This window comes from Caenorhabditis briggsae (genome assembly GCF_000004555.2).
Source record: "Caenorhabditis briggsae complete genome, chrX, whole genome shotgun sequence".
NCBI classification, from domain to species: Eukaryota; Metazoa; Nematoda; class Chromadorea; order Rhabditida; family Rhabditidae; genus Caenorhabditis; species Caenorhabditis briggsae.
The window spans coordinates 9444918-9461822 of record NC_013491.2 but is presented as its reverse complement, the minus strand read 5'-3'; the positions used below and the strand labels follow the sequence as shown (position 1 = coordinate 9461822).

Genomic DNA, 16905 nt, shown 5'->3' with positions numbered 1-16905 from the left:
TGTTGTCGTCGCCAGCATGGCTAAGGAAGATTTCGAATCGATTACTGGATCGCTGCTTACCTTAGGAGGTGTCGTCCTATTTTTCTTGTAAGTTGCTTATCTTGATTAGTCTTTAACGCATTCCGAATTTTTTTGAAAAAAAAAACTGAAAAAAAAACTTTCAGAACCATCTACGGAATAATGGTACTCTATCGTCACTTTTATCTCGGACGTGACTGGTGTGACTCGTTATCCTGGTCTCCAACGAATCCACGAGTCGATCGTGCCAACCGCAAACACCGCAGGGAGGATGTGGAAGCGACCCCAAAAAAGGCAACAGTGGTGCGATTCCAGATTAATGGGAAAGCTTTCGGGAATGAAGATCTTTGATAGGTTAATTGGGTTTATTTGTGTTTTTGAAATCCGTTAATAAAATTGTGGATTTCATCTTTGTAATTAGATATACAAAATGATATTTTTCAAAATTTGGGAAGTTTTTCTGGATAAAGTCCCTCCTGAATTTTTCAACCTCCAATAGAATCAAGCTCTCAGGAAAAAATATGTCAAAAAATCAGTTAGAACATACATCACTTTTCTATTAAAAACATCAATTTAGATATTTTTGTGGATGTCTGAAATTCTGAAATCTACACAGAAACGAAAAAGCAAGAAAAGAAACATACTTTGATCTCAATACGAAACACTATTGCGATGGATTTTTAGAAAAAATGAATCTTGGAAAAAAAGCGACGGTTTTTAATTTTACGGTTTATTTTTTTCGGTGTATTCTCGAAAAAATTGTAAAATCTTTCTGGAAGCTAACTCTAAAAATCCGCTTAAAATCAAGAGTTTTAAAGTATTCAAAAAATTGAAATTACCGTCGTCCTCTTATAGAATCCCAAACAAACCGTCAAACAACTTTGAGCCCAATTATCTTGATTCCTGTGAAAGATATCAAAATTGTGTCAACTGAAAACTTATTTATCATAATATCAACAATATTTCATCAGTTGATTAAATCATGATATCTTTGACAGGAATCAAGATAATTGAGCTCTTAGTTGACAGCTTGGTTCCGCTTCTATAAGAGGGAATACAGTAGAATAGCATCCTAAATCTCTAGATCTTAATGCCACACGGCTGTCATGTAGATCCCGCCACCTACCGTATCCAAACTTCCTCAACTAGATTGTTGACCTTTCGAAAAAAAATTCATTCTTTCTGGAGAGATTATTTTTGGGTATGATATCCTAGACGACATTCATCTTTCAATTTTATTCAGAAGAAAAAACATTCCCATTAGTGTCACTCAATCTCTAGCAAAAATTTTCAATTTTGGGAAAATGCAAAAAAAGGGATAAATGGGATTTTTTACGAAATGAGATTGTGTCCGAGTAGAACTGCATATTACTTTCATTCGCTTCCCACACATTTCTATACCCATTCTTCTCAATCTCGAATGAACAAACGTTTCTTGATAATTCTGCTCTGTGTGCTCTCTGTCTCTTCTGCTCATCTTATTAAAATTGGCAAGCCGGAAGAGTTGGTATGAACCTTTGTTCTATGACTGTTTTCCGTACTTCTATATAATTCAGAAAGAACGCCATCGACAATATTCTGCAACCACCAGGACTAATCATTATTTCCAAATCTCTGGGAGAATCCTTCTGGTCCTGTACGTTGCCACTCGCCTCAATCCACACCTTCCGCAAAGGCTCTAAAATCAAGCTTAGGTAATCTGATACCCCTCATAAATCACCCATCAGTCTCGTTCGAACAGATAATGCATACATTTTATGGTCCCGAGCCGTTCCGCCAATAAGTGGCAGGGTCTGGTCGGCACCTCTTTACGAGTCAATTTGTTTATCAAATGTTTTATGACGCCTTCTTATTATCTTTATACCGACACTAGCTCATTGGCAGATCGTTTGCCAGCTGTTGAAACAGGACACCCAAATTTTTGTATTCTCGGGAAGAAAAAATTTGGAGAGAAGGATCTGGGATGATCCAGATGTGTGGAAGCAAAATATCAGCCATCTGCCTAGATGTAATGCAGATGCTTCAAATGAAAACAAAAACATACAGTAACCTTTCCCAACTCTTGAAAAACAGACCAATGACACCTGTTGCAAAACTATTTACCACTTCGGAAAAAATTTGAATGTGTGTCTGGTGGGGGTACTGCCTGGTACAGACCCCGAGAAAGAAAACATAGACCCTACAAAAATATTTTCGTCACGTGTCCGCGCGACGGCTTCTTTTGAAATTTGAAGGGAAAGAAACATGTGTTCCTAGCCGAAACAATACTTTCTTCTTTTTACCCTTTTTGACGGCAAATGTCAATATGGGGAAAGTACTTGAGAAAAGAACTAAAAAATATTTTTTCTTCTCACCCGCGAACTCTCACCCAACTTCAGAATCCTAGTGGCCCCCTCTGAAGTTAAGCATGTAGATCTTCTTATTGATTTTGAAACTGATAGTGTGTCCATTTTACTTTAACTTCAAATTGTGGGTGATTGACAGGCTCGTATTTTTTTGTTCACCGGCCATAAAAGTTGGTAGTGCGTCGCTGATAAAGCGAACTGAAACACCCCAACCCAAGTGGACAGAGAACATTATGTAATTATATTTTCACACCGCGAAAAAAAGTTATGATCGGTTTCCTTGTTATCAATTAATGCTTGCGAACAAAGCCATTCCCTCTTTTTCTTTGAGATGCCAATTTCCTTCTGGAAGCAATCCGTCTGATGAGAGCATCACGCTTATCTTATCAGTTCGGTATATCTTATCTGCAAAGGGTAGACACTCAAGTCTTCATTCTTTTACAATTTATATACCATCGAAATGGGTTTTTTGGGTGGTGGTGTTTCATTTTACACTCTTTTCTTCTCATTCCTTCTGCAAACCAGGATCTTGGTTGTAAAAGATCGTTTCTCCTTTGTCAAATCAATCAGTTTTCTGAAATCCCCATTTTTTCATCTCAGAAACAAAGACAAATTCGTTTCCCCCATTTTTTCTCAATACTATGCCTGTCGACCATCATTTGTCTGCGCTCTCGTGGCTTTCTGCTCGTCTATGCCCAAAATTTTGAAGACGCGCCTAAGAGAAGGGAAAACAAGCCCCGCCCACATTTTAGAGGGGGTCGCCTGGCGCCACGGCATTCGTTTCCTTATTCTCCATTCATTCCTTCATTTGATTCTTTCAGTACAATGCCCGAGTTCAAAAAGTTGGTTCTTGCTCTCTCCGTTCTTCTCGTCATCTTCTCCTTGATAGACGTCTGTTGCGGAGCACCACCAGACCGTCTGGACTACGACGCTAACCCACCGGTAAGTTGCTACCGTAATCCAAATCTACAGATTTGAACAGAAACCTTTCAGGCATTCAACGAGCTGTTGAACCTTCGCCCACCTAACGATTTGAACTCATGGAAGAGAACCACTACTCCATTCGCGATGCCAACCTCCGGAACTGAGAGAACTGTCATGCACTACGTGGTCTTGATCGGCAGCGGATCCATCATTCTTCTCGGAATCGTGATTCTCTACTTCATCCGTCAGGCCATGGCGTTCCACTATCAGAAAGCCCGTCGCCAGAGTCGCCAGGACAGCTTGGGAGTTCGCTCGGGAAAGGAATCCATGGAGAACGAGGAAGAGGAGTCCGAGGATATGGTGGAGGAATAGAGAAGGGGAAGCAGGGATCGAATCATTTGCGCCAGTCTTTTTAATCATTCCGTTTTGATCTACTTGTACTTTTTGATCACAGTTCACCCTGACTTCATGTTCTCGACAATAAATCCGATTCTGTTGCTTTCGATAACCTTAAATTTCAGATGGGATGGGATTGGGTCTTTGGCAGATTTTCAGATTTAAAAAGTCGGCGCGATCCTAGGAAAGTTAGAAAATTAGGGAAAAACACTTTTCGAGGCAGCACTGTTCCTAGTCCAAAGTCCATTTTTTTGTTAGTTTTCTGCAAAATCCATCAGATCCATTTCATTCTCTGTCTGCACCCAGATCATAAAGGCTTTCCTTTGATGCTTTTTTCCTTGAAATCCAATTTCAAGCCAAAATCATTTCAGTCGATAAATCTCTCGCTCTCGAAGTCTCCTCTCTCTCTCGTTTTCTGGTAATAAACAGAGCAATTCTGTGCGATACTCCGCCCACTTTTCGCGCATCGTTCCCCTCTTCTTCGCGCATTTCTCTAGCAAAAAACCGACGGCGTTCTCTCTTTTTATTGACAGCTATGAGTTTCCCCGAATGCGTCTGTAAGCCACAGGTAAGAGGTTTTTCAGAATTCCCAATCCATATTGTTTGTTTTCAGGCTCGTCCATGTTCTCTGACAATCACTACCACCACTGAATCTCCTTCGATTCTTCCATTCTTCGAGGAAATGTGGATCAATATCTTTGTTATTGGACTTCTCGTGCTCGCGACTGGACTCATCCTCTTCTTCTGCTACATGTTCATTTGCAAGCCCAAATCTCGCTTCGGCCTTCATGTGGACCAGGGAGCTGAGCCAGGCCTCGTTGCCGATGAAATTGAGTGTCTCTTCCCGGACCCACCAGCTCATCTCCAGAATCGTCAGGACGTTTAAAGCTGAAGTCAATTTCCCAAAACTTATTTCTGCCCCACCCTCCTCTCAATGTTTCTAATCCTGTCCCATTTTGTATTTTTCTCCTGTAAATTCAACGTTTTTAAATAAACTCAAAAAGGAGAACATTCAGTTTCCACTCTTTTTTCTTGTTTGTCTCAATTGACTCGAAAAAGGCTACGGTGGAATGAATACCGGTAGAACTGTGTGGATGACGAATTTCGAAAAAAAAATCGAAAGAAAAGCATTAAACGAAAGAAGAGAGGATGATGGATTTGGTGCTTTTTGTGAGCGCATTTGCTCTATACTTTACGATCCCCAATTTGGGTTGAGATAATAGAAAAGAGAGGATTTCATGTTTTGCTTAATTGTTTGGGACAAAGAAAAATGTAGGAGAAAATTGGATACTTGAAAAGAGAGAGGATACGGTAGTTCAAAAACATGGAGAACGAGGAAAAATCGTTCAAATCTTAGAAAAAGACTCGTTTATGAATTCTTTCAGTTTTCTTTCCGGTTGAATTATAAATGGTAGTTCATCGAAAATAATCTCTCCGAAAATATCAAATCTTTACATTTTTTGAAAATCTGACAAAAAATTGTTAAAAAATTTTGCTTAAGATGAAAATAACCTCTTCAAAGTTTAACAAATTTTTCAATTCACTAAATTTTTCGAAAAAGTTTTGAAAAACTTGAATTTTCATGATAGAATGCCCTTGTTTAATTTTTGCAGGGAGGTATTGAGTTGTAAAATCCGCTACCGTAACTTTTCTAACAGAGTGCCTCCCAAAAGTTCAAATTTGAGCCCACATATCTTATTCTCTGCGGCAGACCATGAAAAGTGGTGAGCAGACAAAATTTTTGTGATATAATGATAAACATTTTATCAATAATCCATTTTTCGATATATTTTGCAGGGAATGAGACATATGGTCTCAAAGTTGGCAGCTTGGGTTTCAATCCATCGAAATTTTAACGGTTATTTTATTCCCAGCATTTGAATTTTTCTGTCAATTACTCAATCATGATTTGAAGCCTTCTTTTACTAACTTTATCATTTCTTAAAGCTACATCCCAACTTTTCGATTCTTACCGTATTCTTTCCATCTGCAATTCACTTTATATATTTTTTTTCTTCTTCCCTTATTATTTTTCTTTCATAGAAATAAAGCCAAAATAAGAAGAGAAAAAAGAGGCAGAAAAATAAGAAATCCACATCACAATTCCATGGCGAATCCCATTCAAATCCAATAACCATTGGAAACCGGAGAGTATCCTAGGTGATGGTTGAAGCTCCCGCCCCGCCGAGAGCTTCTTTTTCATTTTCAATTTTTCTCGTCCACACGTTTCATTTCAGGCTGCTGTTGAATGTGCTCTTCTTCCTCAAAGAACTTGGAGCGTTCGAGGCCTATTCGCCCTGTGTTGAAGATTCTCATCAACACCGAGCCAATGGCTATCACTATTCGTCTCAAAATCTATCAAATCGTCTTGATCGTTCTTGGGATCGCTACCCTCTGGCACTGGAATCAGGTGATCGTTCACTCGGGAAAATTTGCCGAACTCCAGTACGGATCTTGGAACGAGAATGGATCTCGTTACAGTCAAGAAGTTGCTTCGAGACTTTCAAAGGAGGCCGTGAAGGCGGTTTGTGAATATCTCACAGACCCACTTTTCATGTCATTGGCAATGATTGCCGGACTCTCGTGGGTTCTGTTGTAAGTTTTCCTTTATTTTTTTCCTAATGAATTATTTTCATCCAGGAACTTCTTCACGGTCATCATGAGATTCTATTGGAATGTCATCCAACTCGACTACGAGTTCAACGACAACTACTTCGTTCCAGTCGAGCAAGAGCTCTACGATGTCTAAATCTCCCATGTTCCTTATTGAAGTGAATGTTGTCTTGAAATTCTTCAAGTGAGAATGAACCTGTTCACCTGTTTTTCTTGTTTTTCAGAATGCATTACAGTTTCCCTTGTTTACAGAAGTAAATGTCGAGGAAAAAGGAAGGGAAGAAAAATAGAAAAAAGACGGTAAAATTTGTCATGGGTTTTCTGTTTTCGTTTTTGCCATAAGCAATGTGCATCACATGTGCATCCCAAAAGACGATTTGGGGGACTGGACTTTTGATGGGGCCATGGATCGAAATCTGTCTAGACAGCTACTGATCAGAAAACAATAAGCCATCAAAGACCACGTGGTTAGAGTTGGAATTTTGGAACATACCGTAAGTTCTCTAATAGAGACCCATCCGCAAAGTTGACTTTGAGCTAAATTATTCATGTTCCTTCAAAAAAGATCAACAGTTCGTCAACTGATAAAAATTTGATAATCATGCGAAAACCTATATTATCAGTATACAAAATGTTACAACTTTACGAAAGAACCGAGATAATCGAGCTAAAAGCTGACGGTTTGAGTGGGCTTCTATTAGGAGAAAAACACGGTAATTGTGATTCTAGCTGTGAGAGTAATTTGAAGGCTGATGCTCCTGAAAAGCCGATCAAATGCAAAACACAAAATGTAATCAATTCTTTCATTCGAATACTTATAGACACTTGTAATAACTTAGGATAAAAAAGACATAAATTAATATCCTGGTGGGGTTCTTGGGGTTGGGCAGTGGAAGCAGTCTCCATTTGGTCCCTTGGATCCGAGTCCTCCTTGAGGTCCGGCCTCTCCCTTGTGTCCTGGGCGTCCCTTTCTTCCGGCGTCTCCGTTTGGTCCTTGTGGTCCTGGAATAGTGTTTCCACGACGTCCCTTTGGTCCAGCTTCTCCCTTGCGTCCTTGTGCTCCTGGTGCTCCTGGGGCTCCTTGTGGTCCGTTGATCTGGAAAGTTGGAGATATGAAAATTCTAAGATTTTGAAAACTTACATCAATGACACGTCCGTCCTCTCCTCTCTTTCCTGGTGGTCCGATTGGTCCTGGCTCTCCTTGAAGCCCGGTTGGTCCGACCATTCCTGGCTCTCCGCGTCTTCCGTCGATTCCAGCAAGTCCTGGGGATCCTCTTGGTCCAGCTGGTCCCTTCTTTCCGGCTGGTCCCATAAGGCCTTGTGGTCCTGGTGGGCAGATCATGCATGGCCCGCTTTGGAGTCCATCAGATGGAGCGACACCTCCGTCCTTTCCGTTGCGAGCATCGTTTCCAGCTGATCCGTCTTTTCCGTCGTGTCCATCATCTCCTGGTGGTCCTGGTGGTCCGGCCTTTCCTTGTTGGCAAGTGCAGCATTGTGGAGCTGGCTCAGCATTGACAACTGGTCCGTATCCGTTGTTGGATGGCTGGTCGTATCCTCCGTGAGATGGAGACGGAGCTGGTGCATTGTATGGTTGTTCAGTGGCTGGAGCTCCGTATTGCTCTCCGTTTCCAGCTCCTCCTCCGGTACCACTGTCTGGGATCCATTGTCCGAAAAGCCATCCTCTCTTGACACGGTTTTGTCCTTGAGTGTGGTAAAGGTCTCTCAGCATATCACGAGAACGGACCTTGCAGAAGTTGGTTTCATAGATAATTTCTTGTTGAAGAGTTTGAACAGAGGTGAAAAGCATTGGCACAACAAGAATTGCCGAGAAAACGGAAACAATAGCAACAGAGCATGCTGCGTACACAACGACGCGCATGTAGCTGAAACAAAAAAACACATTTAGATACTAAAAAAAAAGTGGATAAACTAACCGGTGCTGATCAGTATCTTTTCCTTCCATGGTGACCAAGTGGATGATTGTTGCTAATGGAGCGAAGTCTTATATAATCTCAAGAACAGGTTCTCAAAAAGGCGGGAGAAACCTGGAAAACCCGAAATCAGTTTCGACGCAATATGCAAATTCCATTGATAATTTGCCACTCCCTTTATGATATCGGAAATTTTTCATAAATCGGTGATGACGTAAAAGGGATATCGGTATCTTCATTTGAAACAGCGGGGAGAATAAAATTATTATCTGTGATAGACACGCAAATCCCATTAAAAGAAGAGATGATGATATAATAATGAGAAAGTTTTCTTCGGAATTTTTTAATTTTTTTTGTTAGCCAGATTTATTTGAAAACTGCAAGATTTGAATAATATAGAATCATTTGATTTAAATGTTTCCACGGGTAAAAAAATTTTCCTAAATTTTACTATATAACTTCAATTTCATGATTTTTAGAACAAAAAATAGAAAAAAAGAGCATTCCTCGAATCCTAATCAACGATGTTTTCCTTCACAACTTCGAACTTCTCCAAAGAATGAGCTGATAGATAAACTTCTTTTGTCAGTTCCGGTGGCTCATCTCGGTGAGATCCATCTTCTAAATTAAAGCTGTGATCCAAAGATTATTTTTTGCGCAGTTCAAGTAGTCCACGAAGACTATCTTCAGCTTCAGATGCGACGATTCCTTGATTTTCGACAGTTTCACATGAAAAATCCATTTCCTCTGTCCCATCTTCGTCTTCCAAATTTTCGCCATCTTCACTAGTGTCACTCCCTCCGTTTCTCAACGATTTCTCCCATTTCTCAAGAGTTTTTCTGTAGAACTTGAGATTTTCATGAAATTCCCATCTCGACAGAATTTTTTCAATTTCCATTGGAGTTTTCTTGTTCAAAATGGCGCGACGGAGACGAGCCTTCAAGTTGACTCTCATGCGTCTGTAGAGCATGAAAATCGAATAGGCTGCAATCAACAAAACGTTAGGAAAGAAGAAAATAGGATCGGAAACTCACGACGAATCAATTTTCCAGTTTGATTGAATACAGCCAACCCGGCCAACTCGTATACACGCCGCTGTTTAGAATAAAAAAATCATTCAACGCCCACAATTTAAAAAAATCATTCACCGCCCACAATTTCCGTTTTTTTCCAATTTCGATCAGAATCAACTTGATCAGGATTTTATCGTTCTGACGAGTTGGGTAATATGGTTGGCTTTCATTTCTAAGTAGGTTGTGATACTCCTGTAGTGTGACGTTCCGAGATGTAATTTCCCCTGGAGAGCTGAAACTCCCTCCGGCACCCGAGTTGATAACCTCTACTTGACACTTCACTTGGGAATTCATTCTGAAATGATAATCGACATTGAACAATAAGAATAAGAGAAAAATTGAGATTCAATGTTTTTTTCAGCATTACAAACAGAGAAACTCACAGTAGATATAAATTCATTGCGTTCAAAATGGCTTCCGGGACGGATGTTGGCAATGCTCTAAATGTGGGACTGGTGGACATTCTGAAATTTTAAATATATTAGTTACTACTATGAAATCTGTTAATAATAGGGCATCGGATTACAGTTATGTTATGAATACTCTGATAGGATGTCCTCCAAACTACCAATTTCAAGCCAACATATCTCTGTTTCTGTGAGAGCTATTAAAAAGTTGTCAACTAATACAATGTTTTTCATAACTTCAAAAATATTTTGTCAGTGAACTACTCTTTGATATTTTTCACAGGACAAAAGATAAATTGACTCAAATTTGAGAATGAGAGGGGTCATTTTATGAAAGTGTTAACGGCAACTTGTAACTTTCTAAACGTTTTTTTGAAAAATTTCTGGAATAGAAAATGAGGACAGAAAGCAAAAAAGAAGAAACGAAAAAAGTTAATTTTCAAAGTTCGAATGACTTGTCTAGATTCTAATACAATCTCAGCGTTAGAGCGCGTTTGCACGTTCATCTCTGTTCAAAAAAGTTCAGAAATTTTGAGCCATAGTCTTGCAAGAACATACACAGGGGAAAGAAAATTAAGCATCATATTATCGCTGTCAAAGAAAAAAAGGTTGAGAGCAGATAGCTCGTTAAATTTTTCATTGACTTTTTTTCTAAAAAAGCGAAAATAGTTTATCGATGTTTTTTAAAACTATTTTTGGGGTTTGTCACAGTTGAACTACTTTGTTTTAGTAGGTAAAATGAAGATATTTTTTTACCATCAAAAGTCAGGCGACCAACCGAATTTCTCGAACAAATCGTTCGAGAAAAAAGCCAGTTATCCCATTTGAATTTCGTATATGACGCCTTAAAAATGGTGTTTTGAACCTCCTGTTATATAATATTTCAACATGGATTCCTTAAAAAACAAGACTTTTTATTTAGAAAGTCAAAAAATGTTCTACAAACTTTCATGATTATTAGACGATGTTCAATTAGGGATTGGAATCATTATCGGTGCACTATGTTGAGAGGAAGTTTCCGGTTTCAAGAGTTTGGAAAATCATCTTGTCGGCACTTTTGCATCGAGAAACATCTTCAACCATCGATTCTGGTGACATGAAAATCGTCGAGCTCTTAGTTTCTCGGTGTGAAAAATAAAGAGTGTCTGAAAAAGAAAAAAAATGGAACAAGTTATGGAAATGCGAAGCAAAAAAAAAACAGAAAACACCGATGAAATGAGACGCGGCTCATTAGAAGGTAAAAAAGAAAAATCGAAAGAGGACACCTAGAAAGAACAACTGCGCTCTATTGAGAGGTGCTTCAGGCGCGCCTAAAAGTTTTTTGAATTCAATCATTGTTGGTTTGCCAACAGAAAACCTTTTCGCGGAAAAACCAATATCGGAAAGGCTTCAAAGAGTTTATTAAAAAAGACAGATAAACCAGCTGTAATGTGAGAGACACCGATGAACAGAATTATGACTAGAAAATATTATATTGAAGCGTGGTTAGAGAGCAAAATTACTAAACCATACTTAAAGGAATAAGTACAAAATGAGATTTCAGCCGTTCAAAATATCAATAGCCCAGAAAAATATTATTAGTAGAGAACAGATTTGTTTCGAATACAACAGTTTGACGGTTTCTAGAAGCAAAAGAAATGAGGTGAAGAGAATGGGAAATGAATGACATTTGCTCCGTGTTTGATTCCTTCTTTGCGAATCATTCTCAACGAAATCTTCTGAGATTCCACCAGTGTAAGCTCTACCACATGACCTGGAGACTTGGTGTGATAGTACCACGTGTAACGTTTGCCAATGTGAATGGCTTCACCTAATGTTTCTAGGTTCAATTCGATTGTCGTGAAAATTTGTTCGCATAGAATTGTGAAATTCTTCGTTAGGCATCTTCCTCAGACGAATTCCTGTAAATTGATCATGTTATAGCTGAATGCACTAGACAGTGGCACAAACCTCCATAGCAATTATCAGATGCTTTGGTTCAAAAAACAGCCAATGGACAAGGACGGATTCAAAATGAAGGATGAGACCCATTGAGCTCTTTGCAAGGAAATTCGTCAAGTTAATGAACTTGGCATTCTTCCATTGTGGTAATTCAGAAAGCACACTGAGTCCAAGACGGTTTCCGCCCGAACTGATTCCAGCAACATCCATCGGGAGAAATGAGATGCGTTCCAAAACATTGGGGACAGTATGACTCAGAATTTTTTCAGCCTGATCTTCATTCATAAACTTTTCTCAAGTTCTTGGTCGCAATTTTTTGAGTACCCCAAATGTCCGTGATCGTTTTCAGGAAACTTTCGAATTGGTTCTTGAGGTTCCTGCGTTGCATCGAACATTGGAAAGTTTCACAGTCCACCTCAAAGTATTCCAGTATTGAGTTTCCAAGCAGTTTTCTCAATATCTTCAAGTCTTCTTTGAAGAGATCTTGATAATCTTCGCTTTCAAGCTTCTTTTGTCCTCTGGACAGAGAATTCTCATAAATAACAGCACAACCTCCCCCAACGAGTTGATATTGCACTGAGAGCAAGTTGGAATTTTGATTTTTTCCTGAAGCGAAGCTCGATCCGACTTGTAAACGGGAGCAATTTTCCCCAAATTTCACCATGATTCTTTTAATCGGCAGATTTTGATTGGGAATGTGGATGAATTCTCGCCATGCTGTGCATGTCTTTCCAAGAGCAATCCTGTAATTTAAAGGGTAGCGAACAATTTCTAGTGTGTATTCATCTTAAAATGACATAATCCTTGATTTTGCTGAGGCTTGTCTTTTTTTAAATACTTACACTGATGAGTAGGGACACCACATCAAGACGTTTCTCTTTGCAGGTTCAGGCAAGTGTTCCAGACATGCTTTAAGATCCATTGTGCCCCAAGTATTGAAGCTAGCAGCTTCAGAAACGAGTAAAAATCGATACAAGGAAAAGCAATTCGGAGAGGCAATGGGAAGGAACGGAAGAGAATGAATCACAACACAACCGCCAACCGAAACAAAAAATTATGCGGTGACTCTATCTGAGAGATAACATTGTTCAGTGGTAACCAGTGATAGACAGCAGACAGTACGAGCAGTATATGTGGCCGACATATGTGGAAATAGCAGAATGCATCCCGGGAAGAAAAGAACGGACGAAAGAGGACGAATGAAGATTTTTTTTTCTTTTTTTTAATGGTTTCATCAGAATGACATTTTCGAATTTTGTAAAAAAAATTCTCAATAATATAAAAATACGATAAACAATTTCATTTGGAACGGTTCCAAAGGTTTTATAATCAAGGAGAGTTTATAATTAAAAACAAAGTGAAATGCGTGTGTGATGATGAGATATAATAGCAGATAAAATGAATGTGACAAGAAAAAGAAAGGAAAAAAAACATAGAGGAATGAATTGGCACTTTACGATGGTAGGGAAACAACTCAATCAAATCCAATCAAACCGATTGAAATCCTTGATAGTCGCTCCCTCTGGCATTTCAACTTCCATAATGATTTTGAAGGAAACATTAAAACCCTCGTTTAGAGTTTTCTATCACAAAGTCAAGCGAGGGAGTGTAGAAGTACCAAATGTGGGTTCACAGAGAACATTGGAGATCCACCGATTCTCCGTACAATAACGATAATGAGGCTTTTGAGATTCCAATATTATCCGACCAAATGGTGAAATCTTTGCTGATGGACTTCAATAAAATGAATTCCTGAAAATAAAATATTTTTGTTGAAAAAAATGAAAAGGTTTACTAACCTCCATCAATTTCACTAGATGTGCTGGCGTGAAATAAAGCCATTATACGAAAACCCATTCCAAATGGATGATTCTTTCGGGATAAGGTTTTGTCTTGAAATCTGGGAACAGAATATTTCCTTCGCTCCAATCCATTGAGCCATACGTGACGTGTCTTTGAGAGATATAATATTGATTGCATTGAAATCAATACCACCAACTTCAATTGGACTAAGGATGATTCTTCTCAAAATTCCGGGAGCGAAAGTACGCAAAACTCTTCCGGCATATATTTCGATGGGAAATTTCATTTTCAGGCAGTTCGCTTCAATCAGTTGATTTCCCCACACGCCAGAGACAATTTTGCAAAGTTCGTGGTATCTTTCACACAGTCCGCGAAGATATCTCGCGTTTGAGACGTCATCACAATCGATCTCGAAAGTCATTAATCTCGAGTTTCCGAGAAGTTGCTTCAAAACTTCCAAATCTTTCTTCAGAAGCTTTCAACAGTCTTCGTTTTCAACCAACGTCGTTCTTGGACTTTCCCAATTGACATCTGGACAACGAGTGACGTTGTTGTTTTCTGCATCTTGTTTATATTCTAGAGTCACGTAGTTCAAATCGATAATATTTTCGAAAGGAACCGTCGACATTACTTGCATTCCATAACTGTTCTTCCCACATTTCAAGTTGATTGCCAGGATTGGGAGATTGTGGTCGGGAGCACGAATGAAGTTGTGCCATGTTTTGCATGTCTTTCCAAGAGCGATTCTGAAATTTTATAAATTTTTAGAGCATACTTGTGATAAAGCGGCTCAGCCTGACACAACTCGGGAAGATTCTGGTCCTGGTCTGATATGGCTAACCAGGTTTTCTAAATATTCTCATGTTTTCTCAAAATTTGATACTTACACTGAAGAATAATCGCACCATTTGAGCATGTTCTCCTTGACTTCTTTTGGCATATCTTCGAGACACGGCGAGGGATCCATCTTTAGACAAGTCCGAAATCCGAAAATTCTGTAAAAAAACAGTATATTTGAAGTAAAATAGATATGCAGAAAAGTGAACGAAAGAGAGAAAGGATACAATCAGAAATTCGAAAAAAAATCGATTCAATGTTATCCTGTATTAGAGATATACGTGTCTAATACTAACCAGTGAGAGACGCATACATAAGTAGGGATGCTGTTCAGCCTCGTGCGTGTTCTGCTATGGAGGTTTGAAGAAAAAAAGAGGGAACTGGCAAAGGAGGACGCTCAGAAAGAGCAAATGCGCTCTATTGAGAATGATGTTTTTTTCAAATTGGAAATAAAATCGCTGGATCTGGGAATTAGGCAGGGATTCAGATTCTGTAATGGATATAGACATGTTGGTAACATTATTGACCACAAGTTCAACTCTCCGAGGGCTTTTGTAGTCAGAAATCCTTGTAACTTTTCCATTTAAATTTTTCTGACTTTCTCTGGAATTGATACTTGAATTGAGCATATGTGTATCAAACTAACCACTTGAACTGGGAGAAAAGTTTGGAAATCCTGTGGTAGGAGCATCCCAACTTTAGCCGAATTCGTCTCATTTCTTGTGATAGGTAAAAGAAAGAAGTCATCTGCCAAAAAATTTCGATTTAATGATAAACATTTTGTCTGCTGACCAAATTTTGGCTCAAAGTTGTAGTCGCTTTTAAAAGTTTGAAATTTCCAATACTCGAATAATGATGCAGAGTATTTTATTTCAATAAGATCGAGGGAATGTGCAAATTGTTGCATAAAGAAATAGAGAAATGTACACAAAAATTAATTTGTACGAAATCAGTTGGCAATACTAATAGAATTTCCCCTAGCACCTCCAATCATTCTCTTCTTTCTTCCATTTCCATATGGATCGTAGAATGGTTGAGCATGTCCGCATGTTGAGCAAGCTGGTGGCTGGTAGCAAGTTGTGCATGGAGAAGGTGTCACAATAACAACTGGTGGTTGAGTGTTACAGGTATTGCAAGGTGGTGGTGGTTGATTGCAAGTGGTGCATGGACACTCAGCTTGTTGAGGACATGGTTCTTGTTCGACAGATGATCCGGTGCACTGAAATAGTAAATATTAAAAAATGAGCAGTATTCAAGACAGAACTCACTCCGCTTCCACAACTGCACTGTCTGCTTCTGGAAATAGAACCTCCAGTTCCGCAGCTAACCGAACACGACGACCAGGAAGACCACTGAAACAAAGTACAGTTGAACAATTACCAGTTTCTCTTTCTTACCGCAGTCCAAGTGCAGCATGGCTGAGCATTGCAAGCTTGGGATTCGGCAGCGGCACCGACACATTGGCAGGTCGAGCATCCGTTATTGCAAACACGGCTTCGAGTCATTGTACCACCACCGCAACTGGCACTGCAATATGAGCAATTAGTTTTTGATTGCACTTCGGAAAATAAACAGAGCATTATTTTTCTCAAAGTTGAAAAGATAGCATAGAGAGGTCAAATTTGTTTTTTAAAGAATAAACAAACCTGCAAGCGCTCCAAGATCCCCAAGCTCCCCATTGTGGTTGAGTTGGCTGTGGATCATAAAGGACACATGGCTTCGATTCGGTGGTAGATCCACCTTGACAATTTCCAGATGGGCAGAGTCTAGTACGAGTTTGGACGGGAGCTTGAATAATTAATAATTTTTCAGAATGCGAGTTTTGGGGAAAAACATACTTCCGAAGGCGGCTGAGCACGACGACCATTCCGTCCAAGCACTCCATTGTCCTTGTTGGCCACAAACGTTGCAACCGCTGGGATTCGCTTGAACTCCAGTGCCAACGGCATATGATAAAACTCCTGAAAATATCTATTATAACATGATTTTCTAATTTTCAGATATCCTTACCTTGAATTAAAGAAACAGCTAGAATATAAGAGAACATCTGTGAATATCCGATTGAACTTGTGTGTCCGATGGCAATCCGGGGCTTCTCGCTACCTTAAATATATTTTAGTTTGGCAAATATTACCTGTCAATCGAGAAACAGTCGCTCGAAATGTATATTTGCCTCCTCTTCTTGAAAAAAGCAAACGCCCTCGGCTAGTAGTTGACGAAATAGATATGCGTTCAAAAGAGAGAGACACCCAAAAACCGAATATGCCAATTATATTCAAACGTGGGCTAAATCCACGTCCGTCAAAAGTCATAAATCCTACGATTCGTGAAACGGGGAGAATTTTGCATTTGCCATCGGGATAGCTGTTGGAAAAAATTTACCTAAAAATATTGGTTGGTCGCTACGTGAACTTCCGCCGTGTGCAAACAAATAAGAAAAGAAAAACTAGACTTATCTTGAGATCAACTAACTACTGCTGAGTCATTGGGAGTTCTTCTCATGAAAATTATTTCAGCTATTTCGGATATCGCCTCTTGACCCCTCCCCAATTAGTCATTGATGAAATATGTGAGATCCACCTTTTGTGTAAACTTGTAAGTCATTTATTAGAATTTG

General features: G+C 39.2%; 8 protein-coding genes across 8 annotated transcripts; 4 read left to right on the top strand and 4 right to left on the bottom strand.

Annotated features, from left to right (window-relative positions):
• Positions 1–16: 16 nt before the first annotated feature.
• CBG14403 lies at positions 17–369 on the top strand (the record flags this gene model as incomplete). The annotated part of the gene is made up of 2 exons (XM_002644464.2): positions 17–87; positions 165–369. 2 exons carry the CDS (start codon positions 17–19, stop codon positions 367–369), a joined length of 276 nt encoding a protein of 91 aa, XP_002644510.2.
• A 2819-nt stretch (positions 370–3188) lies between these two features.
• Positions 3189–3659, top strand: CBG27670 (the record flags this gene model as incomplete). Its single annotated transcript, XM_045239576.1, has 2 exons — positions 3189–3305; positions 3357–3659. The coding sequence occupies 2 exons, from the start codon at positions 3189–3191 to the stop codon at positions 3657–3659; spliced, it is 420 nt and encodes a 139-aa protein (XP_045099510.1).
• Positions 3660–4218: 559 nt separating this feature from the next.
• Positions 4219–4569, top strand: CBG27669 (the record flags this gene model as incomplete). Its single annotated transcript, XM_045239575.1, has 2 exons — positions 4219–4251; positions 4297–4569. 2 exons carry the CDS (start codon positions 4219–4221, stop codon positions 4567–4569), a joined length of 306 nt encoding a protein of 101 aa, XP_045099509.1.
• A 1443-nt stretch (positions 4570–6012) lies between these two features.
• Positions 6013–6432, top strand: CBG27668 (the record flags this gene model as incomplete). Its single annotated transcript, XM_045239574.1, has 2 exons — positions 6013–6278; positions 6324–6432. 2 exons carry the CDS (start codon positions 6013–6015, stop codon positions 6430–6432), a joined length of 375 nt encoding a protein of 124 aa, XP_045099508.1.
• Positions 6433–7152: 720 nt separating this feature from the next.
• Cbr-col-165 lies at positions 7153–8259 on the bottom strand (the record flags this gene model as incomplete). The annotated part of the gene is made up of 3 exons (XM_002644463.1): positions 7153–7392; positions 7438–8179; positions 8231–8259. The coding sequence occupies 3 exons, from the start codon at positions 8257–8259 to the stop codon at positions 7153–7155; spliced, it is 1011 nt and encodes a 336-aa protein (XP_002644509.1).
• A 614-nt stretch (positions 8260–8873) lies between these two features.
• On the bottom strand, positions 8874–12570 carry CBG14398 (the record flags this gene model as incomplete). The annotated part of the gene is made up of 3 exons (XM_002644462.1): positions 8874–9211; positions 11973–12391; positions 12491–12570. The coding sequence occupies 3 exons, from the start codon at positions 12568–12570 to the stop codon at positions 8874–8876; spliced, it is 837 nt and encodes a 278-aa protein (XP_002644508.1).
• Positions 12571–13277: 707 nt separating this feature from the next.
• Positions 13278–14418, bottom strand: CBG14397 (the record flags this gene model as incomplete). The annotated part of the gene is made up of 3 exons (XM_045239573.1): positions 13278–13400; positions 13951–14197; positions 14339–14418. The coding sequence occupies 3 exons, from the start codon at positions 14416–14418 to the stop codon at positions 13278–13280; spliced, it is 450 nt and encodes a 149-aa protein (XP_045095415.1).
• Positions 14419–15237: 819 nt separating this feature from the next.
• Positions 15238–16335, bottom strand: CBG14396 (the record flags this gene model as incomplete). Its single annotated transcript, XM_002644460.2, has 6 exons — positions 15238–15507; positions 15557–15640; positions 15686–15815; positions 15935–16076; positions 16127–16249; positions 16299–16335. 6 exons carry the CDS (start codon positions 16333–16335, stop codon positions 15238–15240), a joined length of 786 nt encoding a protein of 261 aa, XP_002644506.2.
• Positions 16336–16905: the final 570 nt, after the last annotated feature.